At 40.5% G+C, this 18,063-nt stretch overlaps 1 protein-coding gene across 2 annotated transcripts in view; it reads right to left on the bottom strand.

Moving 5' to 3' along the window:
• POLA1 (DNA polymerase alpha 1, catalytic subunit) overlaps positions 1 to 18,063 on the bottom strand; it is a 306,942-nt gene that overhangs the window by 143,557 nt on the left and 145,322 nt on the right. For both annotated transcript variants that reach the window (XM_058713648.1, XM_058713647.1), the window contains exons 33-34: positions 10,996 to 11,174; positions 9,136 to 9,267 (exon numbers count right to left, since the gene is read on the bottom strand). In XM_058713648.1, the coding sequence (XP_058569631.1) occupies positions 9,136 to 9,267; positions 10,996 to 11,174 (311 nt within the window). The remainder of the gene's footprint in view (positions 1 to 9,135; positions 9,268 to 10,995; positions 11,175 to 18,063) is intronic.

Genomic DNA, 18,063 nt, shown 5'->3' with positions numbered 1-18,063 from the left:
ACAAAAACTTACATACTGCTTTTCAAGATCAAACTGGGACCAACACATTATAGTGTTGGTATAAGCATATGGTAAAGCCACTCCTGACTTACACGAAGCACAAAACAAACCAGTACCCATCAATTACAAAACACTGGTGCTCAAGGGCGCCTGGGTGGCTCAGTTGGTTGAGCACCTGACTTCGGCTCAGGTCATGAAATCCCAGTTCATGAGTTTGAGCCACGCGTCGACCTCTGTGCTGACAGCTCAGACCCTGGAGTCTGCTTCAGATTCTGTGTCTCCCTCTCTCTCCGCTCCTCCCCTGCTCACACTCTTTCTCACTCTCAAAAATAAATAAACATTTAAAAATATATATAAAAATAAAATACAACACTGGTGCTCTAATTTTTATTAGTATTTTTTTTCAGAATCCAGGCTTTGAGAATTTTTCTCTAGTGTCTCTGAAAGGCGGCTAAATTAACTCCCTCATGAACAGTTACAGGGTTATTCCTTTTAACAGAACACTAAGCGAGATGGCATGATGCGGATATTTGTATCTTTAACTATCCATTTCCACATGTTAACTGCAACATATGCTTTCTAGGAAAACCAAACATGAGACATCCGTTGTTTGAGGCGCTCTCCTCCCTCTCTCGTTTACATGTGCAGCAGAAAACACGTAGTTCTGTTTTGCTCCTTGAAGTCCAGAAGGTCAACGGTGTGAAAATCTCACTTTTGAAAGGTTAAGTGAAATCTGTTCTGGTTCAATTTCTTACTCTACTACAAGACAGGAGCTCTAGACGACTGGAGTTAGACCTCAAGTGGAGTTTTTCCTAAATATACAAGGTTAGAGAAATCAAACTGAAGAAAGGAATTCTACTGTTTCGGCACAAGCAGTTTGCTGCTTTTACCTGCTTGTTTTCAGATATGTGACAACTCCTATGGCATTTCCTCAGCATTTCAAAAAACCTCCAATTTTCCCTTCAGAGGAGGCGAACCGTATCACAAGTTGCTGAAACCCCAGGCTTCCCTTCAGCTGCCGGGCTAGCCCTTTGCTGGGGGGCTATAATCAGCTTTTTGGACTCTCACCCCAGTCAGCCTCGCGGCCTGGCCTACCCGCCAATGCTAATGCCTGGGGCCTGTGCGGCCTCCTCCGGGAAGGGTGACTACAGGGAAGATGGTGAGCAACCGGTTATTCGTGAACAGATGTCTTACCATATATACTGGGCAGAATGCTGGACGGTCCCCAGTACGGTCATAGGCCTGATGGTATCGTGACTTTACAGAATCACTTGATAGCACCAATGTCTCCAAATATATCATGAACCCATTTCGTAGCATCTTTCTGAGCACGTATCAGGGTGAACACAATACCGAGTGCTGGGCCTCGAAGTCGGGGTCTAGTGTCCTTTCCTTGCTTTTAATCACTTCCTCAAGCTGCCTTTATTAGTGTCCATTCCTAAGGCTCACTTTAGGATCCTATGTAACAACACTGAAAAACGAATTACCACAGTGGCCAACTGCAGGGAGAACCAAGAAGCGTGGTGTAGAATCATTCTGAACTGGATGGTTGAGGCAAAGCAGCAAGAGGACCAAAGCTTCTAATGGACACCTCTGAACAGGCAGTGAGGCCCCAGCCCAGGTCTGAATCTCTGGGGGTTCTGACTGTATGCAGGAACACAAGTGAGCCATGTTCACCCACCATATCTCAGGAAGGAATAACAAGCGCTAATAATGCGCCCTCCAGGGGTGTCCGGGGGCTCAGTCAGTTAAGCATCCGACTCTTGGTTTCGGCTCAGGTCATCATCTCGTGGTTTTGTGGGTTCAAGCCCTGCGTCAGGTTCTGCGCTGGCACCACAGGAACCTACTTGGGATGCTCTGTCTCCACCTGTCTCTGCCCCTCCCTACTAGTGTCGTCTCTCTCCTTCTCTCAAAATAAATAAATGAATTTAAAAAATAAAAAATAATGTGCACTCCAGGCACTCTCTAAGCACTTTAAATGCATCCTCCCAGACAGTCCTCTGTATGAACTTACACAGCAGGTACCATGACCATCGCTTCACAGGAGAATGAAACTGTGCCTTGCAGAAGCTCAGCAACTAGCCCAAGTCACACAACAGGCAAGCGACTAGACAGGAACCCTGACCTAGGTGTTTGAGTACAAACCGCACAGTCTATTGTGAGGCTAGCAGCAGATGGTCTCAAGACTGACAGAATGACGCACTAAACTTGCGGAACATAACGAAAGGACAGGCAAGGGCCATGGCTGTACCTGCCCCCACCTGGGCCAAAACAAAAAAAAAAAACAAAAAAACAAAAACCTCAGGAGGAAGAATATGCAAACGTAGGGAAAGGCATGGGCAAGGCAGGAGCTGTGGTCCGAGCTCAAATCATGCAGGCAGCTTCAGGGTCAGTCCGTGATACACAACACTGTTCCCCGCAGTCAGAGCACCTGAGAATTTGGTGTGGGTGTCCTGTGAGTTCCTCAAGATCATGCTCTGGTTCTGAGCCTTCCTGGACAGGATCCACGCCACAAGATTAAGATGAAATGAAACCAAAGATAAAGAGGTGCTGTGCTAACTAAAGAGTACATGTAAATGGTTCTTCTATGAGGGACGAGTCGGGTGGCATATAAGGCTCTATCTGATCCAATTTGCTTTTGAGAAACCTTTTTTTTTTTTTTTAATTTTTTTTAACGTTTATTTATTTTTGAGACAGAGAGAGAGACAGAGCATGAACAGGGGAGGAGCAGAGAGAGAGGAAGACACAGAATTTGAAACAGGCTCCAGGCTCTGAGCTGTCAGCACAGAGCCTGACATGGGGCTTGAACTCACGGACCGTGAGATCATGACCTGAGCCGAAGTCGGACGATTAACCAACCAAGCCACCCAGGCGCCCCTTGAGAAACCTTTTATAATAGCTGATATTCATACCCTGGTAAGCTGCTTTTGGCATGTCTCAGGGGATTATATTAGACCAATTATTCACTTAGATTTGTACAACAATAAATTTGCTTGCAGTGACATTCTACTCCAACCATCACCAAATTCCATTTCTTAGTTTTTCTGTGAGAACCCACCATGGCATAGTAGCGACACGTTATACGTGACTCAAAAATCACCTCGCTTGATATTCATACCTAAGAAAAATAAGCCACTCACTAATAAAAACACACGAACACTCCACCGATGGGCCTGGGGCTTCGAATACCACATTTAAAAAATGTGATCGGTGTCCGTGGTGTAAATGTATGCTTGGCTTCCTCGTCAAATGGTGGGGAGCAAGAAGAAACATTAATTCTCATTATGTTCTTTTTTGTTTTGTTTTAATGAGATTTAGGATGCGTTTTATGGATTCCTCCAGAAACGATCCTTCTCCCAGCACTGCTGGGCAGCACGGACTCGGCTGCGAGCAAAGCTGAATGAACGGGGTGGAGATGTACTGCTTCCTTGCGTGCCTTCTGCAGCACTTATAATTATGCTGTTAAGAGTCTTTACAAAAAAGAAACCCAATTTATCCTTTTTAAACGTTCTAAATATAAATGCAGAGGCCAGGAAATAAACAGGAATTCCAGTAGTGCTGAGAGTTTAAACTATTTGAACTCACATACCTGTGACACTACTGCATATTGCAAGCGCTAACCTAAAAACTAACAGCCCGTATCACCACAGGTAGGAAATGAGAAATTTTGAGGGTTATTGAACACCAAATATTTGCAGCGGAACAGGAGAGAGTTACTGAACACCACCGCATGGCTCTACAACCCTTGGATCCACCTGCACAACAGAGCTCTGTCATGACACGCTGCCACATTTGCAAGAGAAATGAGAGTGGCCATGTTGGTGATTTACACGGGTGGGTGGGGGGGGGCACGGCAGGGCGAGAGGCTGCTTGCTCTCTCATTTCTCAGATTTATTAATTCCTCAAGTTCTGCGTATTCCTCAAGAAATGCTCTTTCATCAAGCACAGTGGGACACCATGGATTCTATCTGTGACTCTGAATGAGTACATATTGTGCTGGAAAAAATAGTTTAACCAATATTTCACCAAGTTCTCCTGACACTTTTAATAAAAGGTACCTCCGATTCAATGTCTCCCTTAACGTTATTTGTGGTGGTTGTTATTAACTCTGTCTTCGAGAAATGCATATCCATTCCAAAACTAAAAGGCTTTTATTTCTTTGTAAAGATGGGGGAAAAAAACCCAGTTTACCATGGGTTCTTCACATACTACAAAACATCCCACTCCACTTCCCGGACACGTGCCATCTCTCAGAGGCACAGACAGCCACCACACCGACGCTCAGCATCGGTGGTCGAGCGCACTCCCTTCTCTACTAGGTGCTTCCACATGTGAGGTTAACAAAGTCTCTGCATCATGAGGCAACTGACACTGGACGTTATAGTTGGAATTCCTCAAAAAGGTCCAAAAGACACTTTTTAAACGTGACTTATGCCACAATATACTAAGGAGTAAAAGGGAAAAAATCAGGGCAAGAGTGGGAGCGCGAGAGGAAGCAGAGGTCAGCGTAAGACTGCTATCGGGACAAGGAGTACTTTCCTGCACGATGTGATTTTGCACCATGATGAAGATATTTCTGGTCTGATGCCTCTTTGCCGGATACTTTGGGGAGAAAAGAAAGTAAAGCTATGAGGTTGCAGATCAGCATATAATGAAATCAGGAGTAATCGGTGACATAGAAAATGCAAGACAGAGTAAACAACTTTGTCAATGTTCTCATGATTTTATTTGATGTGGCATTTTGTGTTAACCTGAGAATCTTGTATACTAACAATAAACCTTCTTCTAATATGACAGCACTGTAAGAAAAGAATTTAAAGGAAACACATGAAAGTGTAACCTTTTATTGGTTCCTTTGGTTACTAACCACTAAAATATACATACTACTGAGAGCAAGGGGCTGTGGCAGAGATCACAGGTGAACCACACAAGAAAGCACAGCCCGTCCTCAGAAAGCTTCCTTTAGGAAGATTCTAAAACTGTAAGACCAAAAGCAAATTTCTAACGAATCCAACCACCAATTTCTGATCCAAGCAACTGACAGTCATCATATGCATGGCAGTGACTAGTTGTTCCAAGTTATGTTTTCTAGACGGAGGGCCGGCAACACCTTTACATTAAAATACCACGGTCAAGTGCTGTAAGTAATGCTCCTTTACAAGCGGCTAGAAAGGCTACAAGGCTGGTGAGGGATCCGTGTTGTCCCACCGGAACTCTAAAACCTGCATAAGCAAGTCATCAGGGAGAATTTAGGAATGGATTTTAGTTGACAATGCACCTTTAGAAACAAATGGCTCTTTTAAGTATTAAAATAAGGGTTCAATGAATATTATAACTAACAGTACTTGAGAGGAAAAGTAAATGACCCACTCACTATACCCTTCCCAGGTAGCAAGAGGGGTCAGGTTTCCCATTTATCAGGAAGTCTTCAGGGCAGACCGCAACTCAATCTTAGACTCTCTTCGGTGGCTACTTCGTGGACAGCTGAGGAGAACACTTCAAACATGAACCAGCTAAACAAACTTCCCGGCAGCACTTGACAGAGCTACACCTATTCTTCCCATTTCCAAAGCAGTGGAGAATTAATTACCAGTTCTATGGATCTATTGTAAGTATAATAGACTAAAGAGCTATCACAGACACATTTATTGTAAAAGCACAATCCCAAGAGTGTCTAGTGGAGGGCCAAAACGATTAACACAAATGCTTTGTCAGATCAAAGATAAAACCTGCACCGCCCAACTGAGGAATGAATTCGAACAGTGGGTTATCTTTCAAATTAACCAGGGCAGTTAGTGAGGAAAATTTCATGAAAGTGTAATTCTTAGCCTTTGTGAATCCACACAGCAGGCATTCTGCCAGCTGACAAGATGATGAAATTTTCATGCTTAAAAAAAGCCCTCTTCATTTCCCAATTTAGATTAGCTAGTGTTTCTCTCCCTTTATGTGCGTGTGCGTGTGTGCGTGTGCACACGCGCGCATGTATGTATTTGCTCTTCTGGAGCAGAATTTAAGGGGAGAGGAAACACATATCAATTTTTCACTGTAAAATTGAGTCTTTCAAAAACATCCTTAAAAGCTCAGAGATATCGTCTTTAAATGGGCTTTTTATGATTTTCAAAAAAATACCAGTTCAATTTTAACTTTGTATAGAGGAACCAACAAGGACCAGGGCACAAAATAAACTGTGAATTAGAGCTTTCTGTGATACCTCCAAGTCTTTCAATGTTTCCATCAGGTCCTGGGATAAAGCACTAGAGTTGTTTTCCTCCTAGGCAATTAATGTATTTAATATTCTTACTTGACGCTTTTTGTATTTCTAATGTACACTGAAATGTAAATGTCCTAGGAAATAAGAGTTCGAGGGATATCATCACTGCTATGTGGTGAAGAGAAATTCTCCACGGAAGTAAACGATACTAAGACATTAAATGATATAGATTCTCAGATATGCAGAATTTTTTTTTTTTTTAAATTTTTTTTTCAACGTTTTTTATTTATTTTTGGGACAGAGAGAGACAGAGCATGAACGGGGGAGGGGCAGAGAGAGAGGGAGACACAGAATCGGAAACAGGCTCCAGGCTCCGAGCCATCAGCCCAGAGCCCGACGCGGGGCTCGAACTCACGGACCGCGAGATCGTGACCTGGCTGAAGTCGGACGCTCAACCGACTGCGCCACCCAGGCGCCCCTGATATGCAGAATTTTTAATGTTTGTTACACATTTATTCGGTCAGCACCATTTATTCATGACAGAAACTAACAGGGTATGTGATGTATTTTTTTGAAAAGTGATTTAGAAGCATATATTGTTACCCTGACTTCTGTCCCTTTGTTTTTGACAACCTGATTTCTTGATAACCTAGAACTATGTTCCTGGGCAGGTAGCATTTGGTCAAGTACCACACTCTTCCACTGTCTTCCTAAAGCTCCTTACCTATGGAGATGGCTTCCTTTCTTAATGTAGGTTGTACTCCCCCTGCAGTGATTCTAAGACAAAAATGAAAAACAATATGGACTCTTGTTCTCAGTCCATGGACAAGTTTTATGCGCAGTGGTAGTATTTAACTTGTGAAACAGGAAGAAACCTTTTTGGTCATTAGCTTCAGAAAACAGTCACTTTATCTCAGTACTTATTACCAATATCCTTGTCTCCAGCACAGTTATTAATCTCCAGCTGGATGGCCATCGCTACCATATATCACACTGAACTAACTGTCATCAGTAGCACGTGAGGCAGAATAACAAAAGCAACTCAACACCACGTCCCTACATCAGCAGAAGTTCCTTTAAGTGTGGGGACAGGAAAAAGGGAACAGTCTACAGTGAAGTAGAATCTAGAGGTGTTTGAGCATTCTGTATAAAAGCTCTAATCATGAGACTATTTAAGACATTAGTTCAGCATGGGGCCATAAAAAGAACGAATAAATGGATTTCTTTCTCTCCCATGCAATTACATATGACTAAGATCAGCAAGTAGAGAAATACGTTCCTAATTTTGAGGACAGTCGTATCAATCTTCAACTTCGGGAGTGATTATTTGGGTATTTTAATTAGACATCCCTTAGAAAAATCAATCAAGTGGGCACTTAACTAGAGGGAAACTGTTATTTGTTGTTGAGATGGCTGATAGACAAGACAATTAAAGCAAATACTACAGAAGCCACAAAAACTACAGAAACGTTGGGTTAAAAGTCTGGATGCCTATATAAGTTATTTAGCTTGGAAAACATTCATATACCCACCACGACCACCACCACCACCAGCCATACAATTCAGTTAGAAATCGATCTTTCTGTGAGAGCAGGTTGCTAACTATATAGAAGATTCCTTTTCTGTATATTCTCAACTTAGTCAAAACAGATTGTCCTTTCTTAGGGGAGGCAAGAGATGAGTTTCTTCTAGTATTAACATTTCCATGGTAAAGATTTTGATAGACTAAACACGGAGAGAAAGCTCAGAATTCTTCCCTAGAGTCAAGAATCATGCTCTGCTCAACGAGGTCTGTAAATGAGGAGATGAATAGTTTTGATTTTGGCTCTTCATGCTAAATAAAGGCCTAACATTACATGTGCTGAACATTTCATCTACTGAGGAATGTGAACCCACAGATAACCTTTATTCCCATCCAACTGTTCATTAAGTGTGGCACAGGATTATTCACTAAAATGTTTCAGATTTCCAAAAATGTAGTCATAATTATTATTTTAAAAATACCTTCACACAAACCTACTTGGGTATTTTTGACAAATACAAATTATTCTACTCCAAAATTACAACACTTACACTCTATGTTTCTACTCTTCATCCTAATGACCTAATAATCAATTTTCATTTCATGAGTTCAATTTTAAAGAAGAAAATGCTGTATTATATGTTAACAAACACAAGTAGAAAGTAAAGGATGATATTGATGAAGTCATGGGTCTTGCCTAATAGAATCTGAGCATTTTTTGGAAATGCCTTGCCAATGTAGCTTCTTTAAATAAAGTTACACTGAGCTTTCACGTAACAGAAATTTTTAGATGACCAAAAAACCTCATTCCTATGAAATGTTAAAACCAAAAATTAAAAAAAAAAAAAAGCCTTTCTAATGCAGAGAGCTCACTCCTCTAGCATTCTTACGATACGTTTATAAAAATTAGCCATTCTCTTCAAAATGCCAGATTGCATTCAAAGTTAAAATATGTTTATTTTGATTTCCTTGGACAACACAGCTATGAAATGGTGTAGATTACCACATAAACATGAAGTCTTAGCTAGGAGACAGTTATTAAAATAACCAAACATGATGTTATGATTCTACTTGCCAAAGACAGGCAATACTGATTTTTTTGTCCTCTGGCCAAAGATCTGAGTGGCCATTTAATTTAGTCTTACTTAGGTAACAATAAACTAAAACACTTCCTGATTATATTCTCATTTTTCCTGAAAGCAAACATTCATTATTTAAAATACTGCTCATTAGTGACAGAAATGTAATGTTCCACAGAAAATCAAGTACTTTTTCTGCAAAGTCATCTCAAAATTTTAGTTTCATAAAAAAACCAGTAATACAAAATCACACTGTTTTATTTTAAAACAAGTACCAAACCTAAGTAAGTTGCATATGTAAGAAACTCATTGTGGATACTTACTTCATAGTATTTTTTAATGCAACGTCTAATGTCCATGATCAATTTGTTGCTCAGCTGTACCATAAAGGTCAAAGGTGAAGCCTTACAATCGATGTTACTGCAACGATACAAGCTGGGTTCTATATCAGTTCCCTACAGAAGTCAGAACAAATACACAAAAGGTTACTGTAAGGCCAGAGAAGGTTTTTTTGTGCTTAAAAGCTAACACGTGTCCTGGTGTACAATATCCATAAATTCATTTTATTGGTGAGTTTTTAATCCTATTTTCTCAACTACTGTCCTCTCAAAGATCCCGAGTCACAAGAACCTCCTACTTTTTTGCCACCATGATAACGGAATGCACACAGGTGAAGGGAAAACCCTGAAATCTCTTTTTTGTACGTTCAATAAATGATAGACTTTACGGATAAAATAATTTTCCCTCTGAAAATGCCAGTGAGGTCACACTATTGGAAATAAACGTTCTTCTTAGAGAAATTGATCAAAGTTTTAAATGTGTGCTTATTCATCCCAAATCTGAAGGCAAGTGCACTGATGACATTAGTTTGCTTTCACATTGGCAACTTAATTTTAAGATGAAAGCCTAAAAATTAAGGACTGCAATGGAAAGCAATCACTTACTGTCAGCTTAGAACACCTAAAATTTCTGTAATCCTCCCTCTCTACCACCCCCTCAAATGACAAATATTTGGGGGAACGGAAGGCAAGAAGAAGAAATGTGAAAGAAGTAACTATTAGCAGTTACGGAAAACGTCTTGTTTTGTTTTGTTTTAAACAAAAACAAAGCAAATATAATATACAGGAAAACTGTTGGGGTTTCTGGAGCATGTGTTTTCCTTCTTGATACTTAAACATCTTGGTTTCCTGCTCCAATCTGGTACATAACCCTACCCGCCACGCTAAGCAATTCCAGGTGGAAGAGATTTTAGAGCTTGACATCGGCTCTTCCACAGCTAGCCCATCTGCAAGTCGTCAAGCCTCCATGCAATTAACTATCTTATTTACAGCTGTAATGAAGCAAAACTCAAGGATTTAGCAAGTATTGCTGATCTGTGTCTGCCTCTTCCTTGCACTTGCTTCCAAAGACTGCTTTGTTTTGATTCAAAAAAATGCAAAACATCTGCTGTTTGTCCAAATTAACTTAAAATAATTACTTTTAATTTAGATAAAGGATGTATTTTCTTTCAGTTTCAAGGTTTTACACAGTTCTGCTGCCTACTCATTTGCCATGGCTAGTACATGTATAACACTGCAGTTGAATCAAGTAAATTGGCTAAGTTTCAAGTTCTGATCCAAGGTCAATGATACATTTTTTGGCAGTACTTCTTGAGAGGAATGTCTCCCTGTGACTTTTTCAATGCCTGACACGCAAAGACAGCAGAAAAGATAATCAGAGTACCTTTGTCAAAAAGGAGGCAAGTGGGATGTGTAAAGATAAACAAAAATTTTCCAAAAACACTTAGTTCCCATTAACTTGATTTAAGATAAAGGCAAATATTGCTCTAAGTCTTAATAAATTGGGGCTGGGGATGGGGAATTACAGGTTACTGATTAAGGAATTACAATAAAAAATACTTTAAGATACTTTAGAATTTTTAAGAGATTCCATTTAAAAACCAAGGCCAAACAAGTACTCTAGCGAAGCCAAAAACACTATTTAGGCACATTCTACTAAGAGTTCTCAAGCAGAAATGAGGTTGTGAAGGCAGAATTCAGATGATGGTAAAATTCTTTAAGCACATGAAAGCAACATTCCCCCTCCTGCCCCGCCTTTCGTATATCTATATATAGTGGGGAGGAAAGGCCTCTATGCTAGTTGGTTAACAAAATGAAGAAAAGAAACAGCAAGAAACAACTAACCGAACCATCGAAGACACTATCGTAAATATTCTCTGTCCCACACGTGGGGCACGGACATTTGAATCTTTCACAGTCCCTGTATTTCTCCTCATCTGTGAGCTGTGCTGGGCCACCAAGTAGGGCATCATTCTCCTCATCTTTATGGTAATGATGAACTCTAAACTGGGTGGAGTCGAGTCCTATTAAGGTTAAAAGAAAAAAAAGGAACAAATTTAGAAAGGAACAATTATTTCAACTCCTGTACACAAAAAAGACCCCAAAGAAGAAAACTCACAAAGGAATGATTTTAAGTTCCTGCACACACATACACAACCATGTGAACTCAAGACAAAGGCTCACATCACATGGACAAGTGACTTCTCTCTTTACAAAAGATTACTTTATTAAATAAAACAAGTAAACTGCACTAACACAATGCAGATATGCCCCCAGACGTTTGGGCTCAGAAGCAACTACTTCTACAGGATGGTTTTACTATCTTCTTAAAGTTCCAGTGAGAATCTCAAATAAATGTGCACTGTTATTAAGAAAATCTCTTAAAATCAAAGTATCACCATTAAGACTGAAATGGAGCATAAAAATCCCATTAAGGAAAACAAGTTCTATGCTATTACAACTCCTTCAAGTGCAGACACAAGTGCTAACCCTGATTTCGATGCAGTGGTCGATTCCATCTTGGCTCAGTACTTAACAGCATGTAGGGTGCAATCTAACTCAGTGGTTAAAATTCAGTAGCAGCATCTGAGACAAAACGCGACACGGGTTTTTGGTGTTCTGAATTCAGAAATTTAAAATATGTGCAAAAACAATGGATCTACGCATTCTATAGGCCAAAACGTTCCCAACAATCTTGAAACAAAATATACCTTCCGTGTTTCAATCAAAATGATACAAGAACTCAATTGATGTATAGTTTATGCTACCCAGTTTCCACAAACTATTTAAAGAAAAGAAACATTTTCAGGCCAATTTAATTTCCCTTTGGTCAAAGCATATCTGTCAAAATCTACTATTTGGATTTACCCTTAAAGATAATTAATACACACTGCATCCTAAAATATTTTCTTGAAATCACCCTTTAGCAATCCCTAAGAATTCTAGGTTTTTTAGAAATTCGAGGAAAGCTATCATCTTTATTTTAGCACAAAGGTAAATAAGAAATATAAAAGTCACTGAGCAAAAAGTTGAAACACTGAAAAATACCTGAAAACTGTTTTCACTCTATCAACAGCTGCTGCATAGGTAGATAATCAAACAGATGTATTCAGAACTCAATGACAAGATCTTAAATCCTACTTGGTCAGTTTTCAAGTGCCATCTACACTTGAGGCTGACTGACACAGTGAAGAGGCGCTGAACAAAGAACAGTAAGACGGGGACTTTGAGTCTCAATTTTCTCACCTATGAAACGGAGGAAGTGTCACTGACCAGGCACTTTTGAAGTTTAAAATCAGACATTAGAGGACAAACCCCTTTCAGTGGTGCCTATCATGTGATAAGCACTCAATAAATATCGTATGAATGAAAAATTAAAATAGTGGATGAACATCATTTAATCTAGACAATATTCACTCAAGATTATGTATTTGGAAAAATATATGGAACACATGTTCATGCTGCATAGCAAGTTAACAGCTGTTCTGTGTAGGAATGCATCAAAATGAGCATTTCCTAACCTGATTGTACAATAAAAACAAAGAGTACACATTAAAAACAACTTGAGGGGCACCTGGGTGTCTCAGTCAGTTAAGTGTCCGACTTTGGCTCAGGTCATGATCTCGCAGCTCGTGAGTTCAAGCACCATGTCGGGCTCTGTGCTGACAGTTCAGAGCCTGGAGCCTGCTTTCGGATTCTGTGTCTCCCTCTCTCTACCCCTTCCCCACTCACATTCTGTCTGTCTGTCTGTCTGTCTGTCTGTCTGTCTCTCTCTCAAAAATAAATAAACATTAAAAAATTTAAAGAACACTTGAAAAAGTATTCTTGGTTAGTGACATAAATTACTGTAACCTAGGTCACTTGGCCCCAAGACTCACCATACATTTTTTATTTTACAAATTAACCCCTAAGAAAAACAGCAAATTAGTGAAGAGTGAGGGAAGATATACCTTGCCATTTAAAGACAAGGAGGAGCACAGAAAATGAAAGACGATGCCTGGGAATGAGGCCATTTCTTCTCTGAACTGAATGGTAACTGTTGTAAATTCCTTACACTCTATTTGTGAATCCAAATGTATTCACATAAACTATTGTTTCATCAACAAATACGAGAAAGGAACTTCACCTTTTCTCTCATGGTATCATCATGTATCAATTTCTCAGACCAATACTATTCAAAAAGAAAGGAAAAGGAAAAACAATAAAGACAGGTTTTCTCAACAGCAGGCTTCTTTCACAATCCAAAAATCAAGGAATGAAACAACACTGGTCTCGCACATGCACAGAAACGGCCAACCTGCAGCAAGGAAGCAGGGAAAGGTCTCCCTAGGCTTCATTTAATTTAACTTAATTTAATTTAATTTTAGAAAGAGATTGAGAGCATGCACGAGTCAGAAGAGTGGCAGAGGGAAAGAGAATCCCACACAGGCTCACGCTCAGCATGGAACCCGATGCGGGACTCAATCCCATGACCTGGGCTAGTGACCTGAGCCGATACTAAGAGTGGGACGCTCAACCGCCTGAGCCACCAAGGCACCCTGAAATCTCTACTTTAAATGTCCAATTCCTTATCTCCCCGTGGCAATAACAAAGCCAAGTGGCATGGCTAATTACTTCAGATTTATTCCCAGGCTGACTTTTTTCAAGAGAAGGGGCTTCATCTCAGCATTCTTGGTCATAGAACATTGCTATGTTTTAAAAATGTAAAAGGAGAGGACACGGTAATTACCTTAACATAGTAGGTGTATAATGATCCTTGTAGAAGTTACTTGGATATAAAAATGTCATTAAAAAGTGATTTTCTTGAGTGGACAACTTTAAGTTCAACAGGCAAATTAGAGACGGCTAAATTAAATCTTATTATGAAAACATGTCATGTTAAAAAATAAGGATCACTGCTGCTGGAATCTTTCTTTTAAAGGTCAAAATCTAGGCTTCAACAAGCCCCAAAATTAATCAACATATGGATTAATTTCTCCAAATCCTCACAGAATTGTCAACAAGCAACTTATTTCAAAGTTTCAGGAGACTTAAAAGTTTTACTGCTTATACGGTAACTCATGAAGGCTGACGTGAAACAGGGAAAAAAAAAAAAAGTATCTGGTGCTGCCACCTAGAGGTAGGTTCTGAATTTTAAAATGTGCAAAACCGAGCTGCTACATGGAACTGCATCTATAATTACGGTCCCTCCAAAATGCAACACTTTTGTTAGAAATGACATTAAAGCAAAACCTTTATGATCAAAGGTGTCATATACACAGTGTAATTAATATTAAATTGCTCGCCATACATTAAGTAATCATATTCGTCTTTGAGGAAGAGATGCAAAACTGATTTCCGAATTCCTCATCTATTCTACTGAGAGCTTTCACTGAACAAGTGACTTGAAGAAACAAACTTCATGCTCTATTTGAGAAAAGGAACTTCCACTTTTATTAGCCTAGCTTCTGACAGGTTCAAACATCTGGTCCAGTTCAGAGTAAAGGAAAGAATAACCTACTTGGGTCTCATGAATTATCTGGGGGAAGAACAGCCATGGTTCTCCCTGCAACAAGCAGAAATGATGTGAGCTTTTATTCAATCCCGTGACTCGCAGTGATACAGTCACACCATTTTTCTTGGGGGGGGGCGGGATGGGGAGGACAAAAGGGAAAGTGAAATGAAATTAAAATTCTGTCATTTATAATTAGACAATTTATAGGATCTCACATTATTTTGGCAACAAGATCAAAGCTCTCATGTTTCAAAAAGTATTTATAGAAAGTAACATCACAGGCACTGTGGTGGATGAGTTCAGCAGTGCTGTTTTTTACTTAAGATCGCCATATTCTTAAGCACACACACCTCCAACATGACATGTAGCACAAAATTAATTTTCCTACCACTATACTTTCTAAACATTGTAAGCTATACCTGCTTTTAAGAATGTTCACCTGCCCCATTTCCAAGGAGTATTTAAAACTCTTCTGAAGTCAAGGCATTTAGTTGAGAGGCTGAAGCATTGGCCTAAGTAATTTTCTTCTTCCAAAAGACAAGGTCTCTATTAGCACAAATGCAAATAACTAAGGTAAAGCCAATTATGTGTGTCCATACAAGCGAGGAAGAAGGAAAAAATCCTTATGAATAAAACTCCAAATGGGTAAAGTGAGAAACTGATATGCCTAAGCAGGTGTTGGTAATAATTACTGAAGTTGCTAATAATAGAATTCTGCTGTAAAACTGTTTCCTAAAAATCCCTTTTAGGAAATACATCATTTATGTTTTGCACAAATCCAAGCGTTCATGTATCTGGACTTCTTAGAGAATAATACACAAACTGAGTATTTAGTATGAGTAATGAAAAAATAAATGAATTTTTAAAAGGTAAATGCTACATCCATAAAAAGCCTTATACAAGAAATTTCACAGCAGCTTTATTCAAAATAACCAGAAACTGGAAACAATCAAGATGTCCACTGATAGGAGAATGAAAAAATAAACTTGTGTAATCTAACACGGAATACTACTCAGCAATGAAACAAGAATGCATGATGCTATACACAAGATGGGTAAATCTCCAAACTACTCTGCTAAGTGAAAGCTGCTGAACACAGTAAGTATACATTATAGAAGATCATTTATATAAAATTCTGAAACAGGTAAAACTAGCCAAGGGTAAGACAAATCAGGTGATTGGTTTCTTTTGTGAGGAGGGATGATGACTGGGAAGGAAAACAAGGCAATGCTCTGGGTGATGGAAAAGTTCTGTGTCTTGATCAACAGAATATATGAGACTCTTAAGACAGTAGCATCTCACTGTATGTATGTTATACTTGAAAGAAACCATATGCCAAACAGGAGAGGTTTGTGACGTATATTTCCAAAGGACTCATATTGAGAACATATAATGCCTGCAAATCAGTAAGAAAAAGACAACCCAACAGAAAAGTATACAAACACCTCACCAGGAACCCCACAAAAAGGAGAAAGTCAAATGGACAATAAGCATGTGAACAGGTGCTCAATTTCATTTGTCATCAAAGAAAAGCAAATTAAGATCACGATGTTATACCACCACATTAAATGGAGAAAACACACAACACCAAGTATTGGTAAGAATGTGGGGCACTTACACACTGAGAGCAGGGAGTGTACGTTAGTTGAACCACTTTGGAAAGTTAGTAGTACCTACTAAAGCTGAACATATATGAGGCCTCCCATGACCTAGCAATTCTCCTAAGTATATACCCAACAGAAACACATGCAAGTGTTCAAGAGAAGACATGTGCAAGAATGCTCAATACAGCACTATTCATAATGGCCCAGTTGTGGAAACAACCCTCAAATGCACCGAAACAAGTGTGGTATATTCATACAGTGCATACAGTGCAATACTACACAGGAACGAAGTACAACCACACGGACGAAGCTAACACACGTAATATTGAGTGAAAGTAGCCAGATACAAAGAGCAAAGACACAATTTATGTCACATCCAAAAAACGAGAAAAACTCATCTACGATGTCAGAAATCAGGATAAGAATTTCCTGGAGAGAGTAGAAGACAGTTTCTAGGAGGTGCCATGAGGGGGCTTCTTCTGAGGATGTAATAATATATGTAATGTTTCTTGAGCTCAGGGCTGACTACGCTGTTCAGTTAGGTTTTGTGTGCTTTTCTGAATATATGTTATACTATTAGAAAATTCAGGTCGAAAAGGGTTGAGAGAATGAGTACTAAATATTTATGATATGCCTATATTGGGTTCTAATCTCATAGATGCACACACCATCACCTAGGAAGCAGTATTAGCAAAAACTGAAAGAAATTGAACTGAAATATGATCAAGTCTTTAGCTCTAACTACCACTTTACAGGAAATACAGGAGAAAGAGGAACATGTTAAAAGATACCAGTAGGATGCATTCAGCAAACTCCAGAATAAGAGAAATTCTATAGGACAAAAACCCCATGTTTCTTAACAAGTAAATTGGATGGTTGCAAAAAAAAAAAAAAAAAAAAGAAAGAAAGAAAAAGAAAAATGACAGATTAACTGCCATATGGACTATTACATTCCAATTCAAACAAGAAGGTTTTTATCTTTTTTAAAGTTTATTTAATTTTGAAAGAGAGAGAGAATGAACACATGAGTTGGGGAGAGGGGCAGCAGGAGAGAAAGGGAGGGAGAGAAAGGGAGGGAGAGGAGAGAGGGATGGGGACAGAGAGAGGGAGGGAGGGAAGGAGGGAGAGAGGGGGGAGAGGGGGGAGAGGGGGAGGGGGAGAGGGGGAGGGGGAGAGGGGGGGGAGAGGGGGGGGAGAGGGGGAGGGGGAGAGGGAGGGGGAGAGGGAGGGGGAGAGGGAGGGGGAGAGGGAGGGGGAGAGGGAGGGGGAGAGGGAGGAGAGGGAGGGAGGAGAGGGAAGGAGAGAGAGGGAGGAGAGGGGAGGAGAGGGAAGGAGAGGGAAGGAGAGGGAAGGAGAGGGAAGGAGAGGGAAGGAGAGGGAAGGAGAGGGAAGGAGAGGGAGGAGAGGGAAGGAGAGGGAGGAGAGGGAAGGAGAGGGAGGAGAGGGGAGGAGAGGGAAGGAGAGGGAAGGAGGGGAAGGAGAGGGAAGGAGAGGGAGGAGAGGGAGGAGAGGGAGGGGAGGGAGGAGAGGGAGGAGAGGGAGGGAGGAGGGGAGGAGAGGGAGGGAGGAGGGGAGGAGAGGGAGGGAGGGAGGGGAGGGAGGAGAGGGAGGAGAGGGAGGGAGGAGGGGAGGAGAGGGAGGGAGGAGAGGGGAGGAGAGAGAGGGAGGAGAGGGGAGGAGAGAGAGGGAGGAGAGGGGAGGAGAGAGGGGGAGGGGGAGAGGGGAGGAGAGAGGGGGAGGGGGAGAGGGGAGGAGAGAGGGGGAGGGGGAGAGGGGGAGGGGGAGAGGGAGAGGGAGGGAGAGAGAGGGAGAGGG

Source organism: Neofelis nebulosa, chromosome X (genome assembly GCF_028018385.1).
Source record: "Neofelis nebulosa isolate mNeoNeb1 chromosome X, mNeoNeb1.pri, whole genome shotgun sequence".
Classification (NCBI taxonomy): domain Eukaryota; kingdom Metazoa; phylum Chordata; class Mammalia; order Carnivora; family Felidae; genus Neofelis; species Neofelis nebulosa.
Note: the sequence above shows the minus strand (reverse complement) of the source record. Positions and strands in the feature narration are given on the sequence as shown.